Below are 15,798 nucleotides of genomic sequence, written 5' to 3'. Positions count from 1 at the left end.
AATACTATCATCTCTAAGAGTAGAGTGAGAAACTTGATCAGTTTATGAAAGGGATGATATGATAGGGCTGTGGTAGCCAGGGCAAGACTCGATAACCCAAGAGGCCCAGTTTAGTCCTATGTGTCATGTTCCTAAGGGTGAAGTTACACTTAGACCAGACGAAGGGTGCTTAAAACGCAAGCAGCCTCACATTAAAATTCATTAACTCGTGCTAAGGGCAAAGATATGCCACTTCAGGCAAGGTTTAACTCTGGGCCTTGCTACCCAGGTCACGTTAGGGCAACTTCAGTTTGCTCTGTGGAGATAGAGCAAGCAATTTGCATTCCTCCAGCATCCCAAGATGCACCATCCACCCACCAAGCAGGGCTAGATCTCAAGTGTTGTGGCTCCTAGCCCGTCCGCTCGTGGCATGTCACAGCTGTGCAGGCAGCACCCTTAACATGCAACAGCCCACCACATGTTTTAACTTTAATGCTGCTTAACAGTCCCCAGACTTAGCATGTTCTAAATGCAACATGTAGTTTGACCCTAAGACACTGGCAGTGTATGCACATACATATATATATATATATATATATATAGCTGCAGAGGCAGTGAATCACCGGTAAATTATCAGTGACAACACATAAAAGACAGGTGCACGAGAGATGAGAAGAGGTCAAATGACTTGTCCAGTGGCACGGTGAGACAGCAGAGATCTGGAACAACAGCGCTTTTGAGACTCGCTTGCACAGACCATGTGTTTTATCTCACAGCCATTCAGGGACGTGGGGTTTGTCCTAGCAAGGTGGGGCGCTGTCTCCACAGAGAACGTCAGTGCAGTGCAGTGAACTGGCTGAGGCCTGGCAATGCTGCCTAGACCAGATAGCATAGATCGGCAAGCCCATGGGTTCACTGAGCCATGATACCCGGTTGTGCCTGCCTGCATTTGGGGTTGGGGTTTGGCTGGTAGATCTACTGCTGCTTGGACTGCTAGAGAAGGAGGCGGTTACAAGTGAGTGCTGGGGACTCTCCAGGAGCTGCCCATAGCCATGGAAATTGGCTGTAGCCTTTTGCTGTGCTTCTTTATGGGGACAGGACTTGCCCCACATTTGCACACTCAGCTTGAGCCCAGAGCTAGCTGTACGTCAGATGTCGCCAGCATCCTAACTCAACGTCCAGATACTCAAGGGGGCCCTGAAGCTCCGGGGTGGTTGTGCGCAGCTCACAGGCTGTACACCATGCATTTCTTTGATAATATCGTCCAGCTGCCCTTTCAACTGCAGAAAAGAGGCCAGGCTGGAAGCAGGTCTGAGGGGTAGTGTCACGCTTGCTTTCTGCAGATGCAGACTCCCGAATCAGTCCAGGGGAGTCAAGGTCAGCGCATTTTCCAGTCATCTCACCTCCCCCAGCAGAACAGCATGGGCTACTTCCTCCATCCTCAGCAACAAGCCTGCCACGCAGAGGGTCAGCCCTGCAACCTGCAAGACCTGCCTGAAATGCAGCTGCCGTGAAAGCCAGGCGGTGAAGAGGAGAGGATGATGTTGGGCGCAGCAGCTGCACTGGGCACAAGCGAGGGGAAGGACAGCGCTAGCTAAGGAGAGGAGGCCTTCCTCATTTGCCCAAGGGGTGAGGTTCAGCCCGGAGGGAAGCGTGGCAGCCTGAGCCAGGGGCCCGGCAGGCGGGCTGTAAGAGCGTCTTGTTGATCAGCATTTTCACGTAGTCAGTTCAGTGCTCGCTGGTGCACAGCAGCACTTCCAGCAGCCACAGAAAAGTGCGGATCTGTTAAACAGCAGGACAGAAGACTCGAAACTGTGAGTAGCCTGAACTCCCGCAGCTTGTCTTGTAGAGACGGGTTAATACTTAAAGTGCTAAAAGCATTGGGAGGACTCAACGAGTAGGGTGTGGAGCTCCTGCCCGCCAAACCTAACGGACAAAAGCGGGTACACACTTGATCACCCAAAGGATTTGCTTAGGGAGGAGAACAGCCACAAGCAAAAACAGTCAGAGTGGGTGTTAGTGGCAGGTACGAAGCCATAGGTGCACAGCGTGGCAATGCACGTGAGCTGAAAGATGGCTTTCTAGCTGCAGGTGTGTTTTATCAGGTCACCACAATGGTCACTTTGCAACTGAGAACACCTTTTCAATTCATAGCATCGATGCTCCGTTTAAGTATTGCTGGAAGTCACTGTGAATTGAAGACCAGCGTTTGGAAAACGCGCGCGCGTGCACACACACTGTAACAACTTGCAGGATACCACTCACTCACCATGTACATAATTCGTTTTGCTGTCATACTTCAACAGTGGATTTTATTTCCCTTCTTCCTATACCTCAGCCCTGGTCCTTGTTTTTTTTTTAGATGATTGGATAATGCTGCTAATTTATGTGACACCACTTCTGCCTGAATTTCTTACTGTTGTTATACCAGCTCACATCACACTTAGTAAGAGAAGTGCATCAGGTTTAATTCTGGGTGAGACATGAAAATAAATGTCTATGTTTCTATTCCCTTTAGCCAAATAATTTTCAGGGTATCAGCGAAGAAACTTTACAGGGTTTATTTTTGTCCCCACCCCCGATGGATGTTGCTGTACACATTTCCTTACACCTGGAAAAAAACAAAAACAAAACAAATGACAGCAAACTTTGTGGTTTTGCTGGTTCGTGTTGCAGTTGGGCAAAGCTGACGTTTATACTGACAAAGGCACAAATGCGAGGTCGGGCCCAGAGGGATAGCAATAAATTGTATTTTTGTAAATTGTCACTTTATAACGATATGTTTATATTTATGAACGGAAACAGATGTGTATTCCTCAGTGAGTATATAGCAGTGTCCCTACTGTTTGTGTCTTTCCAAAGGAAAATGAATATTTACGTGGTTGGAGGTTTTGGGTTTTTTTTTCCTATAGTAGTTGAATGCTAGAGCTGGGTGCAGTTAGATTCCCATCTTCAAAAGAGAGGGAGCGTTTATGCCCTTAATGCACCTATTTTGGGATAACCCGTGGGACCTCCCTTAAAGGAAGGAAACATGATGGTATTGTGTGCCTGATTTGCACAGTAATGATGAATGTTATGGCTTGGGGGGGTGGAATAAAGCTGTGGGCAAGGTGATTTGCCCTCCCGTGGCTGAGCTGTTCTACTGCGGCTCTTTTGTAGCAAGTCTCAGCATCCAGGCTGGCTGCCAGCCTCTAGGCATGACGATGATGTGGACTGGAGCGTGGGCTAGGTCTAGAGCCACCTGAGTGTGCCTCAGCACTGGGCTCAACGCTGTTTGCTGTGGGGCAGATGGGGCTTTGGGGCGTCTCACCTCTCAGTGCTGAAAGAGCAGGGGCCACATCCACCTGCACAGACCCTGCATGTGTGCTCTTCCCATTGGCATTGTCACTGGCCCAGGGCGAGCGGGACGTGCAGGCTTTCACATTGCCCTTCATCTGCTGGATCAGGTCCCAAGGGGAGGGCGGGTCGACACTGAAAGGCTTTGCTTGAAGCCAGATGCACCCACAAAGGGAGTCCAGCACCATGGTAGGAGAGTGCTAAGCCAGGGAGCCAGCCCCAGGCCAGCTCTGCATGAGCGACTGCTGCTCAGCCATGCATCCGGGCTGCACCGGTCACAGCGACACTTTAAAACTGTTCCAGGAGAAGGTCAGCTTGCATTTTAGTCTTCAAGCCTGCCAGGGTGTTTGCCACCACCTCCTCACCCCTGAAACCCACCCCTACCCTTCAGCTACGCACACGGGACAGGCCATGTGCCTGAGAGTCAGGCTGGGCAGCATGCAGACACACACACACACACACACACACACACACGCAAATTGCCCATCAAGAATGATGGAGGAAGGGGGGGGGGGGGGGGCGACAGGAGGCTGGCAGGGATGGAGCCCCACATCTGGCTACACCCCCCCCCGCCCCCAACTTTCAGGTCCAAACCCACTCCCCCCACCCCCTGGCTTCAGGTCGGACCCTGCCCCTCCTTCCCCCGCCCCCCCCCCCAGCTTTGGGTCAGAAACCCCTCTCCCCTCACCCAGTTTGGATCTGACCCCACTTCTCCCTGGTTCGGGTTTGACCATGCTCCCCCCCTGCTAATGTAATCCTCCAGCCCCCGGCACACCTGCAGGCCAGGCTGGCACTGCGGCGTGAAGCTTGCCTACTAGCTCGTGTGAGCGTGAGTTACCAGTGCAGGGCTTGTGCCAGGGTGGAGGGATGAGGCTGGCAGCAGTTGGAGTGGGGCGGTGGCCGGGTGTTCAGGTCAGTGCCACTTTGCATGCTCTTTGGTGCCGGGCATAGACTGTCCATGGCCACAAGCATCAAGCTGCTCTTGGCCTTACACCTGAACTAGGGCTAATCCCTGATGTGCAAACTGCCCCCTCTCCCCACCACCCAACTGCTTACCCCTTCAGCTGGTGGTTACATTGAGGCCATCATGTGCCGTACAGGAAAAGCAGCTGACCTGTGCTTAGGCCATGCTGCCACTGCCTCCTCGTGGTCCTAGCTGCGCTCTGCTGGCTTTGTCTGCACCCCTGTGGAGGCGCTTGCATGGGGCGCTGTTAGCGTTCAGTAAGCACATAGGGTAGAAAGGGAACGTGCAGAGGGAAAAGAAGAAGTGGTTTGTGTGCGTCACCACTGTGCTGCTGCTGCTGTCAGTGGCTCAGGGGGTGAAAGTCACCAGCGCAGCCCTTTGCCCCTGTGGCTGGGGTACAGCCCTCTCCTCCTGCTCCTGCTCAGGTCGCTCGGGAGGATGGCAGCGCGAGGGGGGGTCTTGTCTGGGAACGGCAGCAGCTGGCTGCTGTGGCAGGTTTTCCACCCTGTGCACATCAGAGCAACCACTAGTCTCCCCGTTCCCGTCCACCCTTTTTGCCATTCGCTGGGGTAGGGCCATGAGGCCTTACATGCCTGTTCCAGCAGTGGGTTTGCCTTGGCTGTTGGGGCAGCGTGCGCCTGGCATGCCCGGCAGCTGTGGGGAACCAGAGCACACCTGCCATAGCACAACCGATGGGGTCCAGGCCAGCAGGGCCTGACCCTGGTGCCTGTGCAGCACCACAGCGATGCTCCTGGGGCCTGGGGCTTTCCTCCTTTTCTCCTCTTGCTGAAATGAGTGAGTCATGAACCAGGCACTAGGAGTTCCCCCTTCCCCGGTCCCCCCTCCCCATTTCCACTTGTAACTTCCCCGTCTTCCTCCCGCCAGCACCCTGCCCAAAGCTGGACACCCATGGAGCTGTTTTTCAGTCATATCTAGGCTTGAACCAAGTAGCAGGCTGCTGTGACAGGCTTGTACCAAGATGAGCTCCCACGTCCTGCAGTGCTCAGGTGGAGGGAGGGGGTGCCTGGAGGATCAGGATCATCTACCACAGCCAAATCCCCTTCCTCCACTTTCTTCTACATCTGCTTTGTCTCTTTGCTTTGCATTCTCCCCCCCACAAGCACAGCCTTGTTTTAGCAGAATAAGAAGGTGGCAAAGATATTGGGCAGACTCTCCTCTTAGGAAGAGGCTCCCGCCTTCTACTTTACACCCTGGTGACTGCGGGGAAGGTCTCGTCTCTGGCCTGGCTCAAGCCTCACTTCTAGCTTTACAGTGAGTAGAAAAGGAGCACAAAGAGGGCTCTGGCTGTCTTCAGTAAGGCATTTGCAGAATAGCTGGGCAAAGTAAAGACAGCTGCCTGTTTTTAGAGCACTGATTGGGAGAATTGTGTACCCAAGGCTGGCATCACGGCCATGTGCTATGTCCCCTGCCCCTGGGTGCAGCTGCAGTGGATGGGGCTATTGATGGAGCTACCCGTGTCATCAGGCAGCGTAAGGGTACAGGGAAAGCAGAGGGGAATGGCGGTCCTAGAATGAGGGTTGCTGGAGAAGGGAAACCACAGCCCCTTTTTTGGATTGGCCTCGCTGAAGACATGCACTTTATTACGGAAAAACAATCACCCTTCAGCTTCATGCCATTGCATGGTAGTGCCCTCAGTCAAACACCCAGCAACCGGGCACAGCCCTGGCTTGTCACCCCACTGGAGAGAGGCACAGGCAGCAAGTGCCTCGGCCGTGGGAGCCAGCGCTTTCAGACAATCACCGGAGGGCCAGCCCTTGCGGTCCCTTCTCAGGTTTTACTCCGTTACTGCATGGTTCCTTACTCAGGCAGCCTCCTGCTGACTCCCAGGGTGCTGGGTCTGGGCATATGATTAATCGGGACTTTGGGATGTGGCCTAAGGTCCTGTCGCCCGCCCTTCTCTCTCTCTCAAAAAAAAAAATTACATGAATAAAGAGCCACTCTCTTCAGAGTCATTTGGATTCATTACCTCTGTTAGCTATGCCCAGTATTTCTGTGGAGTGTTAGGAAGTGAGTGTAGCTGGGGTTGGACACTCAGAGGATGCTTGTAGTGGCAAACACGTTCTCCCCGCCGGCTGGGGGCTCAGCCTGTGGGATCGCTACTGACTACGCCCAACCGAGGGAGCTGGCTCCAGGTGAGCTGAGACGCGTACAGCAGAAGGGGTGCAGTGCGAGGCTTTCCAAGGCACACGTCCAACAGGCCAAGCAATCCCCAACCTCGGCAAACACAGGCAGCTTTAATCTAAGTCTTGCACTTTTAGCGTATTTGTACATATAAGCTATAGCCTGAAAGGTAAAAAAATTAAAAAATTTTAAAAAGTTTAAAAAACGTAGTGAAATGTCACTGTACATATTGTAACATATTCCATGTAAAAAAGCCTAGAATTGAATATGAATATTAGTTCTATTTTATATGATGTCAAATAGAGATGAATTTATAAATGTTCCTATTCTTAAAAGTATTTTGTAATGGAAAAAAGGAAATGTCTTATGAAGACGAACCCAGGACAGATTTTATTCTTGTCTCGAATATGCGTCCCTGGGCAGCTCCATTGGATGGCAGCTGTTGCATCTTGACAAGCTTTAAACAGATTGTACATAGTATTTTGGAAGAAAAATAAAAGTATACTTTTAAGACCTCTTACACGTGCTGGTGTTCTTTACTCTATAGCTTGGGTCCTGCCCAATTCTTCTCCAGGGTTGTAGATGAGGTCCTTAAACATGCAGGAACGTGGATTCAGAGGGCAGCAACGGGCTTATGGCATCTTTACATCCATACATACACCTGTAGGAGGAGCAGCGGGTATAACATGCAAGACAAGCTGGGATTTCCTGGTAGAAGGCAATAAAGCTAGATCAGGAGCGGCTGGTGGAAAGGAGGATATTGCCTGACTGGGAGGAAGACAAACCTGCCTGAGAGAGAAGGACTTGGCTTTAAATGGGGAAGAGGCAAGTCTCCTAAAGAAGCAAGTTACCTAGCCCCCACCTCCCCCCTTATCAGGTCCCGACATCTTAATTCTAGCATCTCCAGTATCCCTAACACTGCAAAAAACGGACTGGTCAAAGCCCACAACAAACCTGAAGATTTCTGAAAGGCCATGCGAGGAAGTAAAATAAGGTTTCCAACACAGACTTTCTGTGAAATGAGTTTATTGGCTATCCCATCAGATTTACACAGCTTCTGCTGCTTACAGTACAGCATACAACAGGCCAGCGTGCCAGCGCACACACACGTACGACACGTTCTCGATGATAGAACGGCAGCAAAAAAGACGAGATACTTTTTATTTCTCTGCAAACAAACTGGAACAAGGCTGTTAGTTCTGTTTTTTAAATCCAAATCACTGCAATTAAATTGCAGTATTTTGTTTAGTACAACAGGGTGATGAACTTTTAATAATGTAGCTAAAACACACGTTTCCTAGTTGCAATGTTGGCCAACCGTACCAGCCACGCTCAGGAGCTGCATCTAGCTATGGAACAGTAAAAGTTACTGTTTTTCCTCTAAGAGAAGAGCAGTGTGAAACTCAGAGGCTTTCTTCTGTGGCCTCTAAGTCAAAGCTATCCCTAACTTCTTGGAAACATTTGACTTTGTGCTATAACAATCCCCCTGCAAGTTGGAAATATGCAGTCTCAAAGCAACGGAAATCCTAAGTTCTGCTTTCCCCTCAGTCTTTTGCATACACCAGGAAACGATGGGGTAATATTAACTACCAGACTGATTTTGTGGTTCCAGCCTAGCAACGCTCCTGTTAAGGTTAGCTGTCTATTTCCCCTTGCTGCTGTTATAACTTCTGAAGTCTATCCAAGCGTCCCACAACACGTCTTTCCAGGTCACACGCATGGGGGGGCAAGGGGACACACTACCCCTGCATTAGCCAGTCCCTTACATTAGCACGTTTGGCTTTTCTGGTCCCAGTTTTAGAAAGGTATTTTATGTGACAACCACCATGGCAATGGCCCCAAAGCGTGTTGCCCAGCGGGTGAGGAAGGGCTGCTCAGATCATACTGACAGCTGGTCAGGCCATGGAGGGATGAGCCTCTCCTTACCCTGCCTTCAAAAGCACGCTCGCGGTTTCACAGCACCTGGTTCTACTTGACAACGGCCTGAGCAATAAACCGTGAGTACGACCAAGCTATGTCTCTGCTGAACTCTCCAGCTCAGTGTCCCTTTTATATGGAAAACAACCTATCCCTACATCTTGGCAAGAGACAGACAGCTGATAGCATCGTCCCAGTGCTTCTTGATTTGGAACGGGGCGAGGGAACGCTTTATTTGAGCTCCCTCGTTCTCTGCTGGCAAGCTGTTCAAGCAGCATGTCCTCCCCTTCCAGGGGAAAGCTACCAGAGACATGCAGGGCTTACCAATAGACCTTGAAGACAGTTTGCCCTGCACCTAATGAAGGGCCCTGTCCAGTGCATAAATCACACTGAACTTGTTGGCTCACGAAAATTAGGTGAAATTCCAGAGGGAATTTATTATTCCTCTAATAATTCCAGGTCAGGGACTCTGCCACTGCCAAAGCCTCTGCCGAGCCCGATGCCCTTCTAAATGGAGACAACTGGACTTCGACAAAGAGATGCAGTCAGTCCCTCATAAGGGCTGGGACAGCAGACTAGGATTGTTTCTGCATCATCAGGGAGGATTTTAAAGGCAACGCTCTAAGGAGCAGACTCACCTGTCTGCTACATCTGCTGCGCAACTTCAAAGGAGGGTGTCTGAGACGCTTGGTCACCCTGGGTCTACTTACTAGGACAGGCAGCTTCCCAGCAGATGCTCCATGGAAGAAAAGCTTCCACTCCATCAACTAGGCTTATATCTCTTTTGTTGGCCAGGCTCCCTCCACCAAGGCAGGGGGGAGACACACAGGGCCAGATGCCGCACTCAGTCACCCAGGACAAAGCAAGAGCATCCCCTGGACAGTCAGTCAGTCAAAGTGAACTCAGGGTACAACCCTAAGAAACATGCATGCTTCCTTCAACCCTCCAGGGAATTCAGTCGCTGCAGGTAAGCGTCTATCAGAGCAGAGCTAAAAGCTGGTGTAAAGGGGATAAGAATCCGATCCACGGCTTCCAAGAACTAAGTTTAACAAGTCCACTCTGCTTAAGCAACTGCGTGACTCTCCCATCTGTTGCGACATCATTTCTTCCAAGCTTTCCCAACTGAACGTGACCTGCCAGAGACCCGGGAACCACCGCTGCCCACGGCTCGTCTGGCACAACGCTACAGCTATTTCCTACGGGACTAAGCTAGGGGCTTATCATGGAATTATTAAAATAGACATATTTTCAATGGCCAAAAACCTCTAATAAATAAGGGGAACTAAAGACGGACAAAAGGCCCCAGGAGAATACAAAAATAAACGAAGGACTGCACTTCTGATATATTCGCTTTTAAATCCATTTTAAGATTTGCTGATCATTCTGTATATAAATATATAGGATACTTATCTTATAGACACAGATACAGACTTTCCATATATATCATATCATTAATAAATGTCTCTATATCTTATCTTTGAACAACAGTAACAGAAATTGCATGATGTGACATTTTTAAAAGTGCCTATCTTATGTCACGGACCCATTTAATATCATGAGACTACCGTACTTCACAGGTTTCCTTAGTACCTTCTCCATGCATATATTGGAACCTGCATATAATGATCGGTGAAAACAACTTGGTTGTTTCCTCACCACAAAATTTTATCTAATACTAAAAATTCAAGAAACATTTCAACTTCTAAGCTGGCTCAGCAAACGCTGCCTGCTGCGAAATGTCTTTGGAAATTAAAAATACAGGGTTAGATCCTGTAAAATCCATTTTATGTGAACAGCTGCATTGGCTTCAAATCTGAGGCTGCTTGCCTAAGAATTACACACTTGAGTAAAGGTTTGTCTGGCAAGATCAAAATGACTGGCTTTGTTTTCTAAATTCTTACAGAAAGCATTGTGAAAAACTTCTAGTAAATACAATCCAATTCTCTGCTGCCTGACTTTGCCTTACAAAATGCATGGGAAAGGCTATATGTAGCCTATATTTCAACCTGCAAGATACAAATCAAGGCTATATAATATCAATCTATTTTATGAAAGTTTCTAAAGAAAGCTGCTCAAGAGCTGAACTCTATGTATTATGTAATTGTCCATAATTAATACTTGCTCATTTGAGTTTTGAGTTCTTATTAATTCCTGAGATTAGGAAAGAATGGATACACACATTCATTGCTTATGACCTGGAGAATACCTGCTGGCTAATTTATTTAGAGGAGACCGTGGCTTTCACATGGCTATAGTGGTGGAATTTCCTTGTCATCCTGCCAGATCAGAAAAAAGCAGTGATGGTCCTACTCTATTTAAGCATCTCAGAAAGGCATCTAATAGTGCTACAACATCCGTCCCTACCTCCTTACAAATTACTCACACTATATAAAAATAGTGTTGCTTTGCAGCGAGAAACTGTCATGCAGGCTTTAGAAATATGCATTTCAAACAGTTCACTGTTCTCGAGTTTATATATAAATACAAGGTGTTCTCCCCCCTCTTTGTCAAAGCCACTTTAAATACAAGCTACACAATGCTCAGGCCCACTCGGCATACCTCAGTGGATCCTTACAATAAAGATGGTTCCATTGTCGAGGATTCCAGCTAAGCTGCTTTTTCCCTCTGCTGACATGTATTTGAAGTCCCACTTCAGAGGGACTCGGGAAGATTTTGCTGTTGCTGTCTGTGTCGACTGATATAAAATTTTACAGTGGCAATAATCCAAAAAGAAAGTTCACTAAAAAAGGAAGATAGTTACAAGCTGTAGGCGCTGATAACAGTTAACAAAAAGCAGAGTCCACTGCAATCTGCCAGTAACCTGGTTCAGCAGTCACAGATCAGCTTATTAGGAACTTGCTATTTTTGGGCCTTGAAAATGATCCTGCATGTCTCCAGCGCCCTCCAGATGAGCAAACAGGCCTCCCTTTACATCATCTCATATGCCTTACACAGCAAAAAGAGCAGCCATTGTTTCGTGGGGTCCTTGAGCCTCTAGCAAGTAAACTAGGGCCCAGTTCACAAGAGATTAAAGCTTTTGATGACCCATCCCTGGCCTTCACACTGTGAAGCAGAGGAACCAAAAGATTACCAGTGACCATCCCTGCTTTGCAAGGAGAGGATGCCACCAGGCAGCGGTCATACTCTCCTCTGGGCTGCTGGACGAAAACCCTGGAGTTGGGGCGGGGGAGAGAGAGGGAGGTTCAGCACATTCATTGGATTCACAAGCATCAGGGCTGTAAGGATCCAGTTCAGAAACGATACGATTAAGTAAACTGGGATTCTAATCTGGATCCTACACAAAGGCCCATTTCTAAAACCCACTCTTCATTTTAAGCTAGTGAAATCTAGCAAGAAAAAGATTAACACTAAAGTGACGTGGCATTCTTCTCTATCACCATGATCTGGTGGCCACAAAGGCTACTAGACCACAGTTTCCTATCAGTAGGACTGAGGTTTCTATCCCGGATTGATGAGAGTCTACATACAGCTTCAAAAATGACTTCCTGGAAATCAGACCAGGCAGAAATTAAAACATTTTGATACCACTATTCATCATAATGGAAGATGGCAGAAATCCTTACATTCATCACTCTGAGGATGAGCAGCATGTCCAAGGGAGTGTAACCAGTAAGAGCTGATACACAGAAAGCGTTGCCAACATGCCCTCTTTCAGTCAACATTTAGAAGTTTAAAAATATTGCATAACTTGAACGGGGTAAAAAATGCCACTCATGTTTCAGTCCTTTCTGCAGTGAATCTGTGAATAGTGTGAAGAAGCAATTGTGCTTCAAACTAAATTTAATGTCATCAAAAAAGCATACCATTATGTGATGGGTCCAGCTAAACCCTCAAGCCCCACTCACAAAGTAAACTCCAGGCTCCGTTCCTATAGTAAAGGCCTTCTTTTGTAAGCGCTGTGTGTTAATACAGGGTGCAGAGATGGGGGGAAGTTACAGTCTGCTTCTTGCTTTCAGTTGGGAAGTTTTAGCATTTTCTACTTTAGCTTTTAAGTCACTGGGTTTCTCAAAAAATCTCACCAAGGCCGGTTCATTTAGCAAGGATGCCAGGATCTGCTCAAAAGCAAAAGACCATTCATGGTCTGTGCTGGGAGGACCCTGCATTTTACTGCTTTCAGGCTGCTGTGGTGCATTCTCCTCCTGCAGTTTCTTTTGGTCCTCAGCAGTCGACTCCACTGCCACAGCCGGACTTTTGCCTGGTGACGTGGAACTCTGCAGCCTTCTCCCAACCTCTTCCATCTTCAGCAGGAGGCTGGTTACGACTGCTATAGCCCGATACAACAACTCCTCCTCGGGGTCCCCATGGAACAAGTTGTACAGAGTCTTTGAGAACTGAATGAACTGTGACTGGGGAGAGACAATGAGGAGATTATTCAAAGAACATCAACAGCCCCTCTCTCACCAACAAGCTTCTCTCTCAACCTGCTTTAACTGAGAAGGGCCTAAAGAACACAACCTAAATTTCCCGCTAACGGCACAATAGCCATTTCCCTGTCACAGCCTGCCTAAGCTCATTGCATTATGTAGGAAGGAGAATGGACCTTGATTATATCTATAGAGCGAGAGAAACATGCCCAGATCCTGCTGCAGTATCAAGCCAATCAAATTCCACCGTTTTCTTTTTTGGAACAATGGGGGTTCGGGTCCAGGACTTGGGCTCCTATGCACTATTTTAAATAATAATAGGTGTAGATCAGGTTTGAAATTGCTACTTGTAAAACCCGGATGATAAGCTTGGAAACAGCCAAATGGGTGGCATATGATTGAAAGTCAAAGGGTCCCCAAACACACTGGAATGTAACGATTCCAATTATATTTCATTCAAGTGAGTTTAATCCAAGTCAATTCAAGTCGAGTGAATTTAATCTGCATTTAATCCAAGTCAATTTAATTCAAGTGATCTAAAGGGGACACAGCAATGACGATTTCGACTGGCACATTGAAAGCCATTAAAGTATGGTTCTACCTGGTTCATTCTAGGCAAATCCTTGATATTTTCTTCTTTTTTAAGAAGCTCATCTTGCCACTGCTTCAGATAAGCCTGAATATCAACCTTCCCTTTACCTGCTTGAAGACAAAAGAACATGTCAGAAGCGCTGGATCTCTGCCACAATCCCAGACCCCCAAAGGGAATATCTTCTATTAAGTAACAGATATTTTGGAATACTTGGTTTACATTTTTTGTTTGGGTGTAATGATCACATGGGAAAGGAAGGAAACAATTACCACACAATGTTTCCTGTAAACAACTATACCAACAGACGTCTTATGCCAAGGTCCAGGTTAGAAGCTGAATTGGCATTAAGGTTCAAGTTCAGGCTTAACAGGGGTTCTCATAAGATTTCAGCATAAAATAGTTTTCACAAGACTATCTTCTTGCAGATCTCAGGAGAAATTGTACACAAGATCGTGGCCACAGGCTGACTTAGCACGAGATCCAGCTACAAGGACTGGTTTAGATTTGAGGATTTAAATCCAACTCTCTCCCAAATTCAAATGACCTCAGGTTAGAAGTACCAGAAGTACCTGTTTTAGTCCTGTGCTGCAGGATGTCTCCCAGGTGCTTAAAATATATATTGTTTGGAATTACTCCAGACACAACCTGTATCAATCCAGCAACAAACAGCAATGACTGCTCTAAAGTGCGAATTAAAGGAGAGTGGTCTGGAAGAAGACAATGGCTCATCCAATATTAAACACCGGGGTTTCTCCCCTGGGGCACCAGTTCAAACCTAGACCTGCTCAGACAGCAATGACCAGGAGTCTTTGCTATTAGGCAGGTGCTAGCAGCCCATTTGAAATGAGTTTGTATCCTCCATCTAGTTTCTACACGGCAGGCTCAGGGAGGCCAAGGATTGAATAGACGTATAAATATAAGACATCTCCAGCAGTGACCTGTGCTGAATAAATACAACTACGCTAATACAAATAGCACCGCATTACACATGGTAGCATGGGGCATCCAAGCTGCTAATAAGTTAGGAAAATATACTTCCTCACCACAAACGGCCTTAATTCCTCTCCCTCAAATGCAATACAAGGCTAACAACTGTCTCGATTCACTGATCAGGATTATTTTACCTTTTTCTGGGCTCTTCAAGGCATCAGCTTCCTGACTGTCCACAGAAGAGGAAACTACATTTGAAAAGAAAAATTATTTGTTTCTTTGAGAGATCAAGTACATGCTGTTTTTTCCTTGAACAAAAGTCTCTTCCTCTGGAAGCACATTGCTTAAAAATCATGCTTGCTTTTGTGCTGAACTCTACTGCCACAGAGAAGCAGCTATACACACTTCTCTGCCTCTTAAGTCAACATCCAGACAGCACAGCTAACCAGAGATTGCAAGATGAGCCATAATGTAAACAGATTCTCCCCTGGGATTCGATGCTCAGTAGAACGTGATACCCAACTACTGTAGGTATTGCACCTCTGGTGTGGATTTTGCCCTTAAACATTTGCTTACAAAGGACCTTAGATGAGAAGAACTTCTCAGAAGTTTTCTTTAGAGACCCCCATATCTGGGTGCCCATCTCAGGATGTGCAACTTCAGAAGTGGGAGACAGGTTTTGAAACCTCCCAGAAGTCTAGGCCCGGAAGGGTATGGATTTTGATATTAAACTCCTAGGACAAGAAGCATTCACTTATGCCTGGAGCAAAATGGTAAGTATAATGTCAGCCCTTAGATACTGTATTTTCTCACACAACATATGTACCTTTTTCCCCCCACAATCAAGCCCCTAAAATTGGCATATGCAGCCGAAGCAGGAAAGCTGATTTTTCTGCCTCCGTTAGAAGCACCCTGCTTTGATTCCTGCTCCAAAACCAACTGCCTGCTGGCAGCAGTGGCATTTCTATTCAGGCAGCTGAGGGAATCAATTGACTTAATGGCTCATTGTTCTTCACTCCACAGGTGTTAATGATAGTCTCTCCTTTGTAATGGTCTTGAAGTTCCACTGGCACATTTCCTGTCTGCTAGCTGCTCCTGGTCTCTCCTCTCCTTGCAGCCTTGCAGAACCTTTAGCTCTTTTCAAAATCGCAGATGCACCCATGGACACCAGTCTTCTTCAGAAGCTAAGCTTTCAGCTTTTGGTTAAGTAAGGAAGGGAAGGTGAGTGATTCAAAAATACGGCTGCATAAAGTAGAGACAAAGCTAAACTCTGGAAAAATATTTTTCTTCTTTATTCTGCCTTTCCACAAATAAGGTGTATGTCTTATTTGGGGTATGTGGTATTAGAGACAATATGGTCAAATTAAAATATAAGAACACGTTTAACTGGTGCACTGAGGCTGTGACCCGATACCTTATTTCCTCCCCACCTGTATTCCTCCATTTCGACTGCCTCTTGTCTCAGATAGTACGAAGTGCAGGGAATGGCTTTTGTTTCGCATTTGCACAACACCTACCAGAATGGCTCGGTACTGAGGCTCCTATGTTCTACT

At 47.3% G+C, this 15,798-nt stretch overlaps 2 protein-coding genes across 3 annotated transcripts in view; one reads left to right on the top strand and one right to left on the bottom strand.

Moving 5' to 3' along the window:
• Nucleotides 1-3,826, top strand: part of PASD1 (PAS domain containing repressor 1) — a 137,905-nt gene extending 134,079 nt beyond the window's left edge. Inside the window, exon 21 of the mRNA XM_059732864.1 lies at nt 1,323-3,826. Coding sequence (XP_059588847.1) covers nt 1,323-1,493 — 171 coding nt within the window. The 3' untranslated portion in view covers nt 1,494-3,826. The remainder of the gene's footprint in view (nt 1-1,322) is intronic.
• Nucleotides 3,827-7,430: 3,604 nt separating this feature from the next.
• TBC1D8B (TBC1 domain family member 8B) overlaps nt 7,431-15,798 on the bottom strand; it is a 56,330-nt gene continuing 47,962 nt past the window's right edge. The window contains exons 19-21 of one of the 2 annotated variants that reach the window (XM_014601123.3): nt 14,440-14,493; nt 13,325-13,425; nt 7,431-12,705 (exon numbers count right to left, since the gene is read on the bottom strand). In XM_014601123.3, coding sequence (XP_014456609.1) covers nt 12,292-12,705; nt 13,325-13,425; nt 14,440-14,493 — 569 coding nt within the window. In that variant the 3' untranslated portion in view covers nt 7,431-12,291. The remainder of the gene's footprint in view (nt 12,706-13,324; nt 13,426-14,439; nt 14,494-15,798) is intronic. The other variant, XM_006275481.4, reaches the window with a different exon arrangement.

This window comes from Alligator mississippiensis, chromosome 8, assembly GCF_030867095.1.
Source record: "Alligator mississippiensis isolate rAllMis1 chromosome 8, rAllMis1, whole genome shotgun sequence".
NCBI classification, from domain to species: domain Eukaryota; kingdom Metazoa; phylum Chordata; order Crocodylia; family Alligatoridae; genus Alligator; species Alligator mississippiensis.
The sequence above is the reverse complement of the archived record's forward strand: the minus strand, read 5'-3'. Positions and strand labels throughout refer to the sequence as shown.